At 39.3% G+C, this 19210-nt stretch overlaps 1 protein-coding gene across 4 annotated transcripts in view; it reads left to right on the top strand.

Annotated features, from left to right (window-relative positions):
* The window catches only part of LOC306770124 (RNA-binding motif, single-stranded-interacting protein 3), a gene marked incomplete at its 3' end in the record, with an annotated part of 215398 nt that overhangs the window by 44059 nt on the left and 152129 nt on the right, over positions 1–19210 (top strand). For all 4 annotated transcript variants that reach the window (XM_079258936.1, XM_079258937.1, XM_079258934.1 and 1 more), the window contains exon 3: positions 10247–10305. In XM_079258936.1, coding sequence (XP_079115062.1) covers positions 10247–10305 — 59 coding nt within the window. The remainder of the gene's footprint in view (positions 1–10246; positions 10306–19210) is intronic.

Below are 19210 nucleotides of genomic sequence, written 5' to 3'. Positions count from 1 at the left end.
GTACTTTTGAGAAGTCCTGTTCTGTACAAGCATTGGGTGCTCCTGGTTTAAATAGTTCTTTTTTTAATATACTAAAAAAAACAAGTTTTTGGTTTTGAATATCTATAGCTTTTTTTTCCCAAGCTGGGTCAGTTTACGCATGAGGAATGGTGTAAACAGATCGTGGTACTTAACCTTGGAAAAGTATATCATAAGAATAGCTAAACTACTCCCACAGCTACATCCTCATGTTGAGAAGAGACATCTGCTATTCTTGGAACTCAAATCCAGAATATGCACTTTTTCTGTGTTAAAGTGTCCCCCCCCCCCCCCCCCCCCCCCCCCTCCCCACCTCCCTTTCTGTTTCACCTTCCCCTCCCTCCTGCTTTCATTTTTTCTTTGCTTTCTCTGCTCTGATCATTACGCCCAACCCTCCAGTTATCTGTTCTAGCAGAAGTGATACAAAAATTTAGGTGGTCAAGCAAAGTTGACTGAAACACTACGCCTTTTTCCTCCCCAAACATTGATTTTAGAGCAAGGGTTAGAGGAGGAGCTGATTTAGCCTTAGGCTGCTTTTTGAATTATTTATCCCCCTATTACTATACACACGACACATAGGCAGCTTGGCTATTTAGAGGTTGGCAGGAGCTTGTCTCCTACTTGTACACTGTATTTAACTTTGTTGACATTTAATCCTTTAACAGCTCATTTCTTAGATAGTTGTATTAGTTTATTCAGCATAAACTCATCTTTAGATTCGCGCAAAGTTTTAAAAAAATATCAAGATTTCTGAGTACTGGGTTACTTTCCCCTGAGAACTAATTGCAAACCAATAACCATAGCAACCAATCCAGTCACCGCTGTAACATGCTGATTTGGGAGTCCTCTATGTGCGCTACAACCCTTCCCCCTCATACTTAGCATTTTATCAGACTCCAGCCATTCAGAGGAAGGCAATTTTTAAGCCCAACAGAAGCAGCAGTAGAGTCTGTGGTACAAAAAGGCTGATTGATGTGAAGGAGAAAACCTGAGATCTCTGGACTCTGGCTTTATCTCCCTATCCTTCCCTCTGTCCTTCCCTTGTAATTTTTTTTTTTTTAGGAAAAAAAAACTTTTTCTCTCTGCTGACTTCCCCTTTGAAGTAGTATCTAGAAAGCAGAAGCAGCACCCGCACAGATGAGATGTGTTCATTTGTGCGTATCAGACAGCACTTCATGGCATGTGGGTTTGACAGGTTGGACACTTCCAAACAAACAGAAGCGATTCTGTAATGCTGGCTCTGAAGGCAACCAGTGTGTGTCAATGTGTGTGATAGAGGACAGAGTAAAAGAGGGTAAGTGGCTTGCAACATGCGGACTTGAAGATATCTCGCACCGTAACAAGTCTGTTTTTCACTTTCCCCAAGCTCAGTGTAGAGCTTTTATTGGATGCCTGGCCTCTTACGTAAACCATTTTTTGCATCATATTATTTCCAAATACTGTACATGTTCAGCCTGCCAGTTTGTATGCAGAAGGGTGACAAGGTCAAGTGAAAAGGACAAAATTCCATATCCACAGAGAGACATATGCTCAGATCCCCTGGATGTAAAAATATGGTTAATAGTTGGAAACAGCTGATCCACTGTAGCAACGAATCAAAACAGCCAAAGTTAAAAAAAGAAAAAAAAAAAGAAAAGAGAAGACGACTATTGGGAACCACCTTTTAACATCGAGTGATATCTTTTATATTGGTAGGGTTGATTGACAACTAAGTTTGCATCCATCTTGCACCCTGTCTCTTCTCTGAGCTCTCTCTAAACACTGAAAGCTCTGTCGTGGGTTTTTTTTTTTTTTTTTTTGCCTCTTCTGATAATGTACTCCTGCGTTTGTTTGGGTCAGGCATGGTGGGCATTTAAGTGGCATTAATATCCGATTGCTAAAGTGTCAAATAAGTAAAATAACGTAGAGTGTGGTATGGATGGGAATTGATATTGATGCCATTATTGACTCTTAACCTTAATTTAAGAAAGTACACCTGCACAGGTTTTCATCATCTGTAAAACAATTTTACTATTCCAATAGAATATAAAATCTAAAACAGAGTACTGCAGACTGGATAGTGGATACGTACTGCTGCTTGGTTGGGAGTCAGTAGCAAAGACAGAAGCATTCAAGTTGCACATATGCAGAGCATCAAATACAATACATTCTTGAAAGTTAGTAACATGATGTGTTAGCAAGGGGAGCTGATTCTTGACACCAAGGGGAGCTGATTATTGACATCTATTCCTCCTGTAAGGTGGTCCAACCTTGATAAATGTTTGTTTGGGGGTAAATTGTTTTTTTTTAAGCATGAGTTAAATTTTAAAAAATTAGAAATCTTCCTGATTTGACTGATATCTGCTTCAGCCAGAGGCCTTATAATTAGGATTAGCCTTGACATTTCAAATAGTTCCACTCTGTACATAGGCACCCTCTAACCAGCCCATTTACATGCTGTGATCTGTGCATTTTTGTTCTCATTCTGTTGCTGTATATTTAGTTTTCTCATTTTTCGAGTTCTTTTTTTGAATGCTTTATTCCCTATTTCTAGTCATAAATAGTCACACCTGCTTCTGGTTTTGTAATCAGCTCTTCTGTATATGTGGTCCAGATTTTCCTTTATTCATCGTCAGTTCTTGAAAAGTTGTTAGTTTGTTCTTCTGCTGCTTGTTTTTCAGTTTTCATTGTTTGGTCTTGTTAGTTTATTTCCCAGCTTTCATACTCATTCAGTTTTTTCAGTTTAATTCAAGAAGTCTATAATCATCTCTCCACCATTGTCTGTGAGTCCTGCATTTGGTTCCAACCACTTCTGTTTTATTGTTTGCTTGTTTTTTTTTTTTTTTGTCCATAACTTTCTCTTGTCTAGATTGCTATAAATGGGTCGATTATGAAATAGCACATAAATATATGCTTTAATTCTTTTTTTTTTGTTTGTTTAATTATCTGTGTAAATTACAAACAGTGGTTTTGGATGTAAACATGTGAATTACTTCATTTATCTCAAACTGGAAAACTGGTCAAAATATGAATTTTGCATCAGTTAAATAATGAAAAAGTAAATGTAGTTCATTACTCATGGAAACATATATAACATAAAATACCAACAGACTGCAATGACCATTTCAACCTGTAACTTGGTTGAAATTGTGGAAACAATTTTCCTGTCTACCTATTTATATAACACTGCTTCTTTAATTGAAAATGAAAGGTTACAATGTAAGTCTCTAAAAGTGAATTCTGAATACGAGCTAAAAGAAATGTAAATGAAACATCTCTTTTCTTTTGTAAATGACTTGACAGAAGCCCTGGGGCTATAGTGCTGGATCCAGACGTAATCCATTCCTGTGTTTTAGGGAGTTGGGGAAGTTTGAATGGTTCTAATTAACTTGTCATCTGTTTCAGTCTCAGCAGGTAAAAGGAATGTTTTTATAAAAAAGGAACCACATCAGTGGGGAAATAAGGAAAAATTGGAATCAGAATAGTTAATGACAGCAAATGACCACAATGTGTACGAGACTACGTCCAACTTCAACAGATGGCTGCGATGACACACATTGGCCAAGACGCTGTTGTTGCTCAGTTCTGCAGGAAATTAATGAACTTTGGATTGCACGTTGATTACACTGTTTTTCTTCTTTTTTTTTTCTGCCCAAATATTCAACTAGATTACTGAATGGTTTATCAGTTTGCTAGGATGTCTGTGATGTTGCCATTTACTGAGAGAAGAAAAGTGAAAAAGAACAGTCCTAGGATTACCCTTCTTTTTTAGGATGCTTCTCACGTTCAGAGCCGTGAAAGGTATAAAAAGTAAACATTTGCCAGTTTATGGTAAATCTACCAGCAAAACGCAGGGGAATCCCAGTACCTCGAAGAACATAATGAAATTCTGCCAAGAAAAAGATGTGTACTGAAGCCAGGAAAGGAATTATCCAATTTGTTGAGGCTTTTTGATTTATTGCTACCCATTCTTGCCAACAAAACGCTGTGATATTTAAGCTGTAGTTTTTGGTGTGATGAGGGATTTTTATATCATTTTCCTCATTATATGTATCTTAGTGTAATATTATAATGCATATCTGTACAGCATACTTTAGATGTACTCCCATTACTTTTGTTGTTTGCTGAAGGAAATAAAAGATGTAGGTTTAAGGTAAATTAATCCGCAAAGTCCCTCGGTGGATTACTGACTGCATTGTCATGCACTTCAGTATGTTACTCATGTTCAGGACATATTGTGTATCATTCGGTCAAATCTATCATCATTTTACATTTGTGCTTGCACAGCACGTTAATTTGAATATCACAGTTTTTACTCCTGGAGACTATATTTAAATTCAATATGGCACAACCACGATGCTCCACAAAGACTGAATAATATAAATGTTATATATGTTCTATAAGTGTTTTATACATAAGCATTCAGTTTTAAATCATCCAATCCAAGCGATTGATTAGCTACTCAAAATCAAAGTCTGTGTTTTATTCCAACTGCAAGATTTTAAATCCTTTATCAGTAAAGCAGTTTCACGCCATCATGATACCTTCACTTCTCTGATTGGTTAAAATGTTTCCAGCAATTTCAGTCGGCACTTGGAGAAGTGAATTACAAGAGTTAACGTTCCTGTCAGTGTGGTAGTTTAGTATGTCTTCAGCACTCACAGTGGAAAACATTATCAATAAAACAATAAATAGATATTTATTAAACTAAAGCTTAACCGCATACAAACTCATTTTCAGGAGTTATATAGTACCTTCACAACTGCAAAACCATTTCACATCAACATCTGTCTGACATTTCTTCTTCAAGTGTGCCTGGGAGGGTTGAGCTCTGTCTGAGCCACAGGAATGTGTAAGCTGTGAGACACTGTAGTTACAACAGGAGATGACAGTCAAGGGCAGCTGCCACACAGTGCTTTAATGCACAAAAAGGCTCTGAATGTCTGTGACTAGTCATATGTGGGACATCTTTTTTTATGTCTCTTTTTGTTACTGTCTTGATTCAGCTCTGTTTTATATCCAGCTTTGACTTTTTTTTATTTAAATACCCAAAAACCTCTCTTAAACAGACATTTAAGATTTTACAGATGAGAAAACATTTTAGAAAATTGTAGGTAAGCTACATTTTATTTTGCCATAAGTATTGATACTGATTTTTTTTTCAATTGATGAAAAAAAAGTTATGTCAGTTGGGCAATTATTTTATTTTTATGTCTATGATTAATTAGCAAGCATCTGGGACATGGCCATGCCTCTGTCAAGACAAGAATACAGCATTCAGAGCTGATGTAATGTGTTATATCATACTGTTGAACAGCCTGCAGGAGTTCTTCAGTCTAAAACTAATACTGGCAGAATTTATTGCAGCTTATAGCTCTTTCTAAAAATGTATTACAGTTTAGCCAGCAAATACTACTCACAGTAACAAAAAAAAACCCATTATATATGTGAATGTTGCTATGCATTTTAGTACAAATATAGATGCTACTTTTTTCATTTTTGATAACATTGTTTTAAGTTTATGAAATCCCTCAGGGTAAAATGTGCTGCAAATGGTGTATCTGGGTAGTGGGTGTCTGCTGCACCTGCTTCCACATGAGAAGAACTCTTGGTGTGCTGCCTTTTCTTTTTAGTAGTCTGCTAATTAATTTCTATAAAGGTCTACAAGAGGTGATAAAGTATAGTTATTGTTTCCATAGTGTGCACCTGCACCATTTCCCTGCACAGGTGCTTTAAAGATGCTGAACAAGCCAGAAGCTGGTGTTTATTCAATTTCACAGCTGATATCAGTAAGGTTAGTTATAATCTTTGTGTTCTTGTGTTTTTTTTCTGGGGATGAAAATAATTTTACAATGTATTGCATACATTTAAATCTTCATCTGACTGAGATTAAATAAAGCATTAATAAATAGAGAAAACACATTTTTTTTGTTTGCTTTTATGCATATAAGAAAGATGGACTTTAACACTAAGCATACGAAGACTTTGTGGGAAAGAAAAAAAAAAAAAATCAAAAATCAAGTAGAAAAATCTCTCAGGTTTCACTGACCTGCTGTTCAAGGCGTTGCTGTGTTGTCTAATCATGCAGATATAATCACAGACCTTTGGAGAGTGTGTCCAGAGGCTGAGGCCATGGTATGAGCAAAACACTTGGGTGGTCCATCCATCTTTTTCCAGTGCTTTGCTTTCGTACATGCCAGCAACACCACAGTGACGTGCTATGGTCCTGGCCTGCTCTGCTTCTGCTGAGGTACAGCAAAGAGCCGCTTCTTTCTCGTCCTGGATCCTTTCATCCAGCAAGAACGTGAAAAAAAGAAGGAAAAGTGGTGCTACGATTGTCACTCGTGCACGCGCAGCTGTTTACTTAAACATGTAGCTGAGCGTTTATTCTGAGTTTCAGTTTTATCACATTTCAGTTCCAAGGCAGCTGTCGAATGAATGACATGTTTTACATCCACCACAATTTGTACATTTTCATCAGCTTAAAATAGCTCACAAATCCTCTTTTTTTTTTAAATTTATTTATTCATCATTTTCATAAGATGTTTCATTTCTGGCATTTTCTTAGGGTTGATCCGTCATTGCATCAGAATGATTGTCATGGCATTCCTATTAGTAGAGAGGAGGAAGGACACAAATGGAAAAACATAAAGGACATAGGGGAGAAAGCAAAAACAGAAAGGATGGTAGAGACATTAAGAGTGGAGGAGGAAAGAGAAGAACAAGAGAGAGAGGAGAAGATATGTGTGAAAAGGGAGGGCAGAGGGCCAGCGGAGTCAGAGATAAGAGGCTGCAAGAGTGATTGAAATAGGATTAGTGGAGACAAGCTCTGCATCCCGGCCACAGCATCAGTGTTAAACCTGCGCTTCACAGGGACTGCCTCTGTCACATCAAAGCCTCCCCAGGCCCACCTGGCAGAGAGGCGAAGAAGCCTCCAGCAGGGTCATCCACAGCCACAAACACACACACACACACACACACGCACACCCCATACATAGACATGCTGATCACCTCCTCCATCCATATCCAACATGTCTCCATTATGTTCATGAAGCTGGCTCCTTCCTCCTTGTCTTTTCATCTCCCTGCAGTGTCTTTGTGCTGTATGTTTGGACAGCAGATAGGATGCATTGATGAGCCATCTTTAACATTTAATGAGGCGAGCGCTGATGAGTTGGCATCGGAAAGCTACCGTTTCCTGCTTCCATGTAGTCCAAACAAAGTTTTAATGAGAACTTTTCCCCTAATTTGTGCCAAAAGCATGGAGCTTTTAAACTGCTTCCCAGACTGAAAGTAACATTTTCACTGAGGGAAAGAAGACACCTGTGTGCAAGTAAACAGCCTTGTAATAGCTTCCTTACACATTAGGACTAGAAATCAACACAATTTCAAGACATTTATTCTAAAAATGAATGAAAACAGTAATGGCGGGTTTAGCTCTACTGCCGATCGCTTTGCTTAAGTTCCTGCATTGTTTGTTTCAGTAAACCCTGAATTAGAGAAATCTTTGATTGTTCTCTAATCAAATGAACACTCTGTTCTATGTTCATCTTGTGTACTTATGTTTGAGAGGATCTCAGTTTGATCAAACATTTCACCCCAGGGTTGCTCTGTTGCAGCAGATTATGCATCCCTATAGCTAAAATGGCCTATTTCATCTACTGAAAGGAGACAAGTCACTGATTTGTGAGTGCTTTCCGTGTGTGTATTTGTATGTGTTTGTGAGTACACCACTGTGGTATCTGTATTAGTGTGTGTATGTGAGAGCTGGTAGTTTTCCTCTCGGAGCTCATCAGTTCATATCCACCACCCATCCCACCGCAGCATGCAGTAAATAGAGTCTCCGGCACTCGTTGAGAAATGGCACAATTATCCCCTGCTGGTGAAATATGGGTCGGGATGCACCACTGCTTCTTCCCCACAGAATGTTTGCTTGTGTGTGTGTGTGTGGGTGTGCTTTTCCTCTGTTCACTCATTGTGGTGTGCATTCGATACACACTGAATTGTTCTATCTAAATCAGACACATTTGCATCACATGTAATTGTACAAACATCTGAACGCACATATACGGATAGACACTCAGAGCTTTATCCACACACCGAAGTCGGCACACACACTGCAGCGCTTCTCACACTGCAAACAATGCAGCGTGTTGCCATTTTAGCTGAGACAAGCAGATAGAATAACTTGCTGTCATGCAGCGCTTCAGGTTCGTCTTTCATTTTCAGAAATCTCCATAGCAACTCATTATGCAGCGTTCAGGCGCCAAGCGTTATAATGAAGGAGCATAAAAAAGTTTGGGCACCTGTTGTAAAAGTTTTCTCACTGTAAATGTTTATTCGATTACAAGATGGAACAGAGGCAAATTTAGTTTTTAACTTTGTTTTGTAAATAAACAAACAAAACAAGGAAAATCACGAGATGTAAAAAATTTGAATACCTTAGAAAGTGTACTCTATTTGTCCAAATGTCAGGACCTCTACTTCTCAATGAGCTCTACTTTTTCACCTTCATCAGTAAACACTCTGTTATGGATATGTTATGGTTATGGATGTTCTGAAGCTAAGTCAACCCCTTCTATCCCAATGATCAGACACCTTAGGTTCCTGTAAGCCAAAGTTGGTCCTTAAGGGCTGCTGTCTTGCAGTTCTTGAATGTTTCCTGTCGCAGCACACCTGAATTAGATTGCTGGGTAATCATAATTGAACCAAACTTGACATTTAATTTGAATCAGGTGTGTTAGATCAAGGAGACAACGAAAGCAGCTTTCTTCAGAAAAACTTTTACTTCTGTAAGACACCATAAGCACAGAATTTGCTCTTTAACTATTCTATTCTATTCTACAGTCATTTAGCAGACGCTTTTATCCAAAGCAACCTACAAATGAGACTAAGAAAATATCATGTGCTGTCAGGTCTCTTGATGTTTTCTAGACAGCAAATGTAAAAGCACTTGCATTCGAGTCAAATTATCGTATAGGGACAATCAAGCCTATTGTATCGTATTGTACTGTATCACATTGTGATTCCTAAGATGCAACTCCTTTTCAAGAGCTATTTTCCTTGAATGCAGCTGCTTTTAGACACGTCATCCTAGGACTTCTAAAAAGGTGAATTAAAACTGTTGCTTGTCTGCAAAAGAACTAAAGGGAAACTATGTGGACTTGGAATGGAGTGCACTTTTTACCGCGTTGTGTCTTGACACATGTGCAGGTATGGGTTTGCATCCTCACTTCCTTCAAATGTTTTCAAATAAAAATAACAAGCTTCATCGATTTTGGAATTAACTTATTAGAGAATTTATGCTGTTGAAATAAAGCATTTTTATCCACATGGAGCAGAATTGAGTTTTGTCCTCGTAAAGGTGCACATTGATCTTGTTTTATAGGGTTATTCTGCAGCCAGAGGCACGGGGAACAATGGAAAATCAATCTTTTCAGGACATACTGGAGTCAAACATCACGCAACCTGTGAAAGACAATAACTGGATTATAAAGAAATGTTTACTTCTTTAGGCTAATCATCCTAAAAGTGCTTCCGCTGTCCACAATGGACCAGCTCATGATTCATTCAACACGTTAACTATATTAATTGGGTTTTCCTTTTTTTTTCTTTTTCTTTTTCTTTTTACAGATCACTCTCATTACATCTCCAAACCTCAAAGAGATGCCCTTGTTAGGATATCCTGTAATCAGCATTATTTACTTCAAGCCGAATGACTAGATTTTAGTCCACTGCTATATGTTGGTTCAGTACGAAGCTAAAAACATCTGTTATCTTAGCATAATGGATGGAAATTGGGAGCAACAAGGCTGAATCAGAAAGTTTAATGCTAAACCCTATGTGCTCATTTACACATCAGATCACTTTTCCTCTGTCTTTCGGTTGATTTTATAGTTTTGAAAGGATTAAAGATGCTGTCCACTACATGAACATAAAAAGAGCCTTTATTGCTGCTGTGTGCTGTCAGACCTTTTGAAAATGTCCAATGACTCTCTGAAATGTCAGAGGCTTGCACAGTCATTTGAAGTCAGCCATACACATAATGTTATTAACCCCAAGTGATTTCTCTTTGCAGTGGCTTTTGACATTTGTGCGACTCTACAAATTGCTTGTTGCAAGTAAATGGCGAGGGTATGGGAAATGAGGCATCTACTTAAACCACAGGGTTGTGCTCTGAATGAACTACCCCAAGAGTGAAAAGCCATGTCTGTTAAAAATAGTAAATTTAATCTCTCTTTCTTTACAGGTATGGAAAAATAGTGTCAACCAAGGCCATTCTGGATAAAAACACTAACCAGTGCAAAGGTAAGTTGAGAGTAGTTTTGCTTCATTTTAGTGCACCAGCTATGTTTAGATTTACTTGAGTAGTTTTTAAAGAGAAAAACCCAACTATTAAGTAATTTTACTGCATCCTACTTGGACTTTTAGAAGAACTGCTACTCTTGCTCTGAAACCTTGGCAATACTTAATTCAGTATTTTTTCCTTGAATTTCTATAATCATTTTTTCAAGTAGAAATAAGATGCTGCTCGTTTCAGTAACAGTCATCATGATATTGTTTCACCAACTAAACATAGCTGTGTAGTCACATGACCACACACGCAAACCATTGACTGTGATAAATATTTGCTATTTTAGTTCAGTTTTAGAGACATGCAGAACTTTTGCCATTTTCCCGTCATGCACCTCCTATCAACAGCTAACTCGGCATCCATCTTGAATCCTACCTGATCTGTTAGCTCTCTACAGCCAGCAAAAGACGATCTCATGATAAATCTTGTTTTGTCCTTTTCTCTCTTTTAATTTACTTGCATTTCTTTTCTGAATCAAAGGTGTTGCATGTTCAAAACATCCAGTTTCTCATTTTACCATGAAACAAAACTCTGCTGCGACGTCGTGTTAGGCCGCGGATGTAAAAGTTGTATAGTGCAGTTTCTCATCCCCCTGGGCAGCAGCGGCCTTAGAAATGCACACGATAGATGTCACTGTGTCATCAAGCAAGTCCGGGACGCAGAGATTTATGATCAGAAAGTTACATAATGCATCTTTAATATCACATTGTATTTTAGTGCCCATATTTATTGATAAAATAGATTAATCAGAAAAACAAATTTCAGATCAGAATCAGTCAATCAGCGTTTGTGTTGTCTTTTCACCAAATGCTTTTTTTTGTCTTATTTGACTAATTTTTTTGGTGGTTTTTAATTCTACTTGATTAGTATTATTGTAAAGTAATCCTACTCATACTTGAGTACAATTTTTAGCAACTCTTCCTCTGCCTCTGTTCGTTAGGCTCTCCGGTTACAGCAACGCCAATTCAAGCCTTCACATACATTTTGAGAACGTGTGTGTTTTTTGTGTTTCTGCATGTTGTAAATCATTGATTTCAGTCAAAACGGCAGACTGAAAGGATTCATAAAAACAATCATCTGTTGGATGATGCTGTTTCCTAGGCAGTCTCCGTTCTTCCCAATCTCCCTTTTGATTTCTAGTTCAGTAGATGACAATCTGCTGGAAATCAGTGACTGATGCACATTTGCAGTGGTGACTGCGGATTATTTTTGATAACATCTTCAGTAAACACAGTTACAGTTGAACATACATTTTGACCAATTAGAAAAAGCTAACAAGCTAGTTGGTATTGGATAAACATCAGTTCATATGATTGTCTACTTCATTTTTCTAGTGTCTTGTCCACATAGCTTGTCAATAAGTTTTACCTTTTTTTTTTGTTTTATTTTAATTCAATCAAGCAGTTGCAGGTGATGAAGACTAGTGAAGTCGTAAGCAAGAAAACTGTGAAACAGGGAGAATTAGATCGACGAATAAAGAGAAAAAAATGTGCACGCCCTGTGGTGCCCGGCAGCACTATTTAAGAGCTATTGAAGTACCATCGATACTTTTAATTGCTTTTTGTAGTTTCCCTGTCTCTGGAGCATGGCCTTTCAAGGTGAAGCTGCCTTCCCAACCCTGCTTCGCACATGAGTTTCTCCTGCCAGGCATTCTCAGGTTCAAAATGTTGAGGAAAAAAGAAACTCTCTCTCTTCAGAACATAGAATAAAAAGTGTGATCATGTTGACAGGTGCTTTTTGAGTCTTTCTGGAAATTTGAAACCGGAAGCAGCAGGACGGATTTGCCTGCAGAATTCGGTGGAGAGTGGATTGAGGATGACAGGGATCTGTAAAAAAAGAGAAACCTGCTCAAAATGACATCCATCTGTTTTCTATACAGGCTTAATCCACAGTGCTAAACACCACACCAGCATTATGCCATTGATGACATAGAAAAAATCAAATGATTACTCTGCAGCTGATCTGAGTTATGCTCAGCACAAAAAGCATCAACCAGCTTAGGACTGTGTTATGTGGGAGACAACATTTCCCATAACTCACCCTCCTGGTATGCAGCACTGCTGAGATGCCAAGAGGCAAATATAAGCAAACAGATTTTATGAGTGGAAAGAGGGAGGTGGATAGAGGCAAGATGCGTATGAAGCTGCTGAGAAGAATGTAAGGAGAAGGGTTTAGCTTGCTGGCACGGCTGCTCATCTTTTCCATATGTATGTTAAAGTGTCTGAAAAGGTGAGCAGGTATTAAAACAAATGAACCAAGCAGGAATACTGAAGCCTGATAGATGCTCCAGATAACAGAAAAAAAAGGAAAATCAGTGCATCACCTCCATTCATTGTTTCCAGTCATCTCACCCCCTGACCCTGACACCTGTTTAAATGTCAGGGTGGTGGTTTATCACCATTGTTCTCCCACCACACAGCGACTATCCCTCTCTTCTATCTCTTGTCCCCTCCCTTTTGTTATTTGTTTTTAGTTCAGTTCAATGAGCACGCTGCCAAAACAGAGAAAAAGATGGGCTAGAAAAGAGGTCAGGACCAGTCATCTATGAGGGGGGCACTCATGAGAGAAAGAGATCAGCAATCAGCCACCAGAAATCAAAAAGCCCAACATATCTTGAACTTAAAGTAATTTCCCAACTTTTTTTTCACACTCATCTTTATTAGTACTTGTTCAAAAGCTTTTTGCTTCATGTTATGGTAGTGTATATTGTATGATGTGAATAGGATCAAATTAGCAGAAATTGAGAATTTAGAAGAATGCATAAACTTCCAATAAGTTCCCATTTTTCAATTAAGCTTTTAGAATAAACTGCAATTTCTAAATATTTTGTTAGTATTTTTTTTTTACATTAAAATCCTTGAATAAAGGCTCCTCATTCAGTTTTTATTGTAATTTTGCAGTCAAAACATTATTTAATAGATAGAAAAGAAGTACATTTTTTGTCATTGTAATTTCAAGATAGCATACTTATGGTGTATGACTCAATGAGAGTATATGGAGGGTTTAAAGAAAAAGTTAAAGCGAACTACATTACATGTAGAGGCAAAGCCATTCATAAAAAATTCTGCATCTCTCCACTCATTTCTCACCTCCTCAATATGGATTAGAATTACTGAAAAATACTAAAAGCGAAGGTGGGAAGGAAGTCATGGTTCAACTGAAAACCCAGGGAAGCTGTGGTCTAAGGACTAGATGCATTCAACAGTGTCATTTCATGACTAATATTGTGCATAAAAAAAGCTAGAAATGTTCATATGCATTGTTTTTACCCTGTTGATAATGTCATGCGGTTGTTTGGTTCTCTTTCACAGAGCTTAATCATTGTGAAATTATATGCAGACACACGAGCCTTAAGTCCACAGCAGTTACATGAACACTGGCACTGCCTTATATAGTCTTCTGCATGTTTGCATGATAGTGTCTGAAGAGGTAAATTTCTTTTTACTAAGGTTAAAACTAAAACACTTGCGAATGAAATGGGAAAATCACGTTAGTTTTATCTGCATGTCTCAGTTGTGAAGTTATGAGAGTAAGCTACTGAATGAAACTGACAAAGGAAATAAATTTTGTCAGTTCTATAGTCAGATTACAAATGAGACAAAATACACATCATCTCTCACAAGACGTCAGACTGAACCATGAAATTCTAAAGCAGCAAATCAGCCAATTATATGTCAAAAAGTAAGAATGATCTCTAATTACTTATCCTTCTTAAAAGTTTTTAAATGAAATAATGTTTTAAACTATTTAGTTTATTGTACAGATAATTAATCTTACTATCCTGGTGAAACTGTCAAATACTTACAACTTTAATTACTATATAATTACTTATTAATTACCTGCAAATTACCATTTCTTTCTGTCAGGCCTCATTCGCTCTAAATAAATGAGTATGTGTATGTATCCTCATTACTGTCTCTCCATATAAATACAAGTTTGAATGTAAAGTTTTGCACATAGTTTTTATGTTTAACTATTGTTTCACTAAATAGATGCCACCTCCACTCGCTCACTTGCATTTTGAATCAATCTACAACACATTTTCTGTGTAAATGAGGATTGTAATATGAACATTTTAATAATAAAATTCAGTGTTGCTCAAGTAGCCCTATAGTCAATCAGATGCTTTGTCTTGACTGACTAAGAAAATAGAGGTGGCTGCAACAGAGAAATGACCAAACAAAGGCTTTGTATAAACTAAGGTTAAAAGTAACTAGCCAGACTAGGTCTTGACGTGTAGCTGTAGCACTACACGTCAAGACCAGCGTCCAACTGGACTCCAGCAGTCCTGTTATCTCCTATTAGCTCCGGGTTAGCTTGGTAAACTCAGTCTGTGGAGCAACTTGGCGTTGGTTGATGGAGCGAGACATGATGTCCCAGATGTGCTCAATTGGATTCAGGTCTGGGGAACGGGCGGGCCAGTCCATAACATCAATGCCTGTGAGTTGTGGGAACAGCTGACACACTCCAGCCACATGAGGTCGAGCACTGTCTTGCATTCGGAGGAACCTAGGGCCAACCGCACCAGCATATGGTCCCACAAGGGGTCTGAGGATCTCATCTTGGTACTTAATGGCAGTCAGGCTACCTCTGGTGAGCACATAGAGGGCTGTGCGGCCCTCCAAAGAAATGCCACCCCACAACATTACTGACCCACTGCCAAACCGGTCATGCTGGAGAATGCTGCAGGCAGCAGAACGTTCTCCATGGCGTCTCTAGACTGCCACGTCTGTCACATGTCCTCAGTGTGAACTTGCTTTCATCTATGAAGAGCACAGGGTGCCAGTGGTGAATTTGCCAATCTTGGTGTTCTCTGGCAAATGCCAAACGTCCTGCACGGAGTTGTTCTCTAAGCACAACCCCCACCTGTGGACGTCAGGCCCTCATACCACCCTCATGGAGTCTGTTTCTGACTGTTTGAGCAGACACATGCACATTTGTGGCCTGCTGGAGCTCATTTTCCAGGGCTCTGGCAGTGCTCCTCCTGTTCCTCCTTGGACAAAGAAGGAGGTAGTGGTCCTGCTGCTGGGTTGTTGCCCTCCCACAGCCTCTTCCACATCACCTGATGTACTGGCCTTTCTCCTAGTTGCGTCTCCATGCTCTGGACACTACGCTGACAGACACAGCAAACCTTCTTGCCACGGCTCGCATTGATGTGCCATCCTGGATGAGCTGCACTACATGAGCCATTTTGTGGGCTGTAGACTCCGTCTCATGCTGCCACGAGAGTGAAAGCACCGCCAGCCTTCAAAAGTGGCCAAAACATCAGGCAGAAAGCATCAGAACTGAGAAGTGGTCTGTGGTCACCACCTGCAGAACCACTCCTTTATTGGGTGTGTCTTGCCATTTCCCTATAATTACCACCTGTTGTCCATTCTATTTGCATAACAGCATGTGAAATTGATTGTCAATCAGTGTTGCTAAGTGGACTGTTCGATTTCACAGAAGTGTGATTGACTTGGAGTTACATTGTGTTGTTTAAGTGTTCCCTTTATTTTTAAGCAGTGTGTATACATATGTGTGCTCAACATAGATTTTCATGGTTCTTCTATGTGAAAGTATACCCGTTCATAAAGGTAGTGTTTTTTTTTTTCATTAATTTTTATTTTATTATTTTTCTGCCTTTTTAGAACATTGAAATTCAACATAATAAAGGTGATACAAGAAGTCCAGCAGATGAGATGTTAGATGAAATAGTGAGCGTGGGAGTGGAGGCTGCCAGTTGCGGAAAAGCAGAAAAACGGTTGATGCTTTCTGTACTTACAGGTCAGGTGGATTATAGTGTGAAAACAAACATAAACCAACACAAATACCCACGCATCGAAGAGACCACGCAGCATTTTTGCACTACCATACATCTGTCTGCACATTTATCCTCAGCAGCTGTAAAGTACAGTAAAGCTGTGTTTGAAGTACCACATCACAAAACTACACTCCAAGACCATGTATTACAGCTCTCCCACACACTAACACAAAGGGCACACTCACTAACACGTACACAAACTCACAAAGACTAATCATACCCCCGCATGCACTCCCTATCCATCTGCCTGAGGTGTGTTCGCCTCTTGCAGCAGCAGTGGCCGTGCAACAGATCTATCAATCCTCTTTCTAACATCACAGCATGTGTGCCTGCCTGTCTGCCTGTTCTGGCTGCTCTCTTCCACCACCGCACCACACAGGCCCTTCAATGAGCCTCTCTATCTTCCCAACGCTGAGTCACTCCCTCACTGCTTTCCTTACTCTATGACACACATATCTGTGAGCTTACAAGAGTACACATCAGTCACATATGAACTGTGTATTCCAAGTACACACACATGCTTTGGATGTATCCCAGTTCAGAGAGAAACAGGAAGTTGTGAAAGAGCTTCAGGGCTGTTGAGTGCTGTGGGTAAGAGGATGCATTCAGCTCTTCATCTCAATCTGTCTCTCTCATGCTCCTCCACGCTCTCGCTTGAATGTTTCCTCCCTCCCTCTCATGACACAATCCATATATCTATCCCTGCACTTCCACATATACTGTAAAAATACAACAGTGATTTGGGGTTTACATCAAAGATGGAGTTGGGGATTGAAAATGGCAGAGGGAATAAGAAAAGAAATAGATTGCGAGAATCCAAAACCGCTCATTTGCCATCCTTGCCCACAAGGGTCTCTTAAAAGGCAGCGGCGGCATTTGAAATAAAGCAGGGCTGACCGAATGGAGACATTTTATTTTCCCTGCCAGAGCCTGGAGGCAGAGGAAATGACCTCAGCCCTTTGAAGGACCTCTGTTTCCTCCTCCGCCGCTGGGAGATAAGACTGCACCGAGATTCACCGGCCTGACTGGCGCTCGGCCGCGACAGCCCACCGCAGTGAATTGTGGGAGATAGATGAGATGAGAAGATAGCTCTCTTGTGGCCATGTGTTCAGCAGTTTGTTGTTGTTCGCTTCTTCGCCATCTAAGTCACCATTCATTTTACATGAGGATGCTACAAACTCTCAAGGGCATTACATAAACGCACATCTTGAAATAATTATTGTCACATTTAGTTTATTATGTGGGTGGCTTGATGTGAACACTAAACTCGTGTTTTAAATCACATTTTAAGCCAAGCTAAAAGTATCACCATCTAACATCAAATTAATTTCCCTTCATAGAATATCAAAATGGTTTTAATGAAATGTAAACTTTATTCCTTTGAAATAATGAATAGTTTTTTACCTTTCTCAATGGCACAAGCAACTTGTCTAAGGAAGGAAGTAATGCAAACTAAGGCATCCCTTTACTGACCACAGGGTCAACCTCATCAAGACATACAGGCAGTTTTTTAATCTGTTAAAAAACTATTTATTGCTCTATCAGTGCTAAAAGGCCTGTTTTTCATTGTCATTTGCATGTATTTGCAGTTGGGGAAGGGGGGGGGGGGGGGGGGGGGGGCAGTGAGTGCTTTTTGCATCCGTTATTGGTTTCTCATTAAAGGGCCAAGATATAAACATTTGTCTATGTTGTACACTGTGCCGGCGCAATTAAGGATTGTCTTTGCTGCCCTCTTTGCCCTTTGAAAGTGAATTATGTGCAGATGAGAATCTCGACTGAAGTGTGGCCAACAACGGACCTTTCCAAGTGCCTGCACTCCCTCAAAGCCATTCCAGAAAAAGGCTAAATCAGCTAAAGGAGAAGGGAGAGAAAGCATGTGCCGTTTCTTGCTTGCATTGCGTATTAATGACTCTAATTAACAATAGCTGAGACATAATCACATTGATTTGGACAGATTCAGCATTCGGAACTTCCCTAGATAACACCCGCAGCCTTTGTTAACACCTCCTAATCACATACACACACAAAAAAACCACTCCAGCCCCGTCTACCCAATCTAAGTCTCCATTCTAGTAAGTTCCGAGTTGGCCACTCACCAAATAGGCGTCTGATTGGCCAAGCGTGTCATAAATAGAAGCAGCCAAGCTTCGAGCACCACATTCCTTGAGCTCTAACCTTTTGTACCCACTCCACTTCCTGTGCTGTTTTTGCATGCAGTGTAGTCGCCTGCTGTTTATGCATTTGCATTTTTAATTTTTCTTGCAGAAAATGGAGATGAGTTTAAGGAGTATGAGTTTTTATTTATTTATTTTTTGCACACAGGTCAGTTCAACTGCAAGTTCATAGAATTTGTTCACTTCAAAACTCTTATTACAGCCTGCTTGCATCTTAATGAGTTCATGCAGAATCTGCATCAGTGAATCGGTTGAAGGTTTTTGAAATAATCATGATATTCTCCTCAACACTGCTTTTTTTCATTCTTTGAACCCATTTTGTGGCTTCTTTCCTTGTCTTGTTTGTTGACAAATGCCTTGGTAGGCACTTGTGGAAGGTAAGGAGGCGTATCTCCAGTCATCTCTTATCCTGGACCGCACTCGTGGACGGCAGGGAAACCACAACATGAGATACGGCCTTCCACTGACCTGCCAAGGCCCTCGCCCCTTGCACATCCCCTGACTAATGATCATACCCTTGATTAGTTAAGGAAGGCATAAATCATAAGTCCAATGAACAGGAAGACGAACTAGGGGCGGTCAGACAGTTCCTCATGAATGACTAACAGATGCAGGACTGAAGAAAAGGGCTGCATGGTTGTTTTGAGGCAGGAGATAATTTGTCTTTTTCCAAATTTTATTGTTTGTCATTAGCTGAGATTTCCTACAGGATCCTGGGGCACTAGCTTTTTTTTTTTGTTTGTTTTAATTGATCTGGTTTTGTTCAGATATTTAGCTTGTCCCCTTGTCTTACAGTTGGTGTTTCCAAGCCAGACACTGAATGTGATTTTATTACTTATTATAAAGTGATGCTCAGCTAGGGATAAAATGTTGCTGCAGAAC

The sequence above is a fragment of the Telmatherina bonti genome (genome assembly GCF_933228915.1).
Source record: "Telmatherina bonti genome assembly, chromosome: 19".
NCBI classification, from domain to species: domain Eukaryota; kingdom Metazoa; phylum Chordata; class Actinopteri; order Atheriniformes; family Telmatherinidae; genus Telmatherina; species Telmatherina bonti.
Note: the sequence above shows the minus strand (reverse complement) of the source record. Positions and strands in the feature narration are given on the sequence as shown.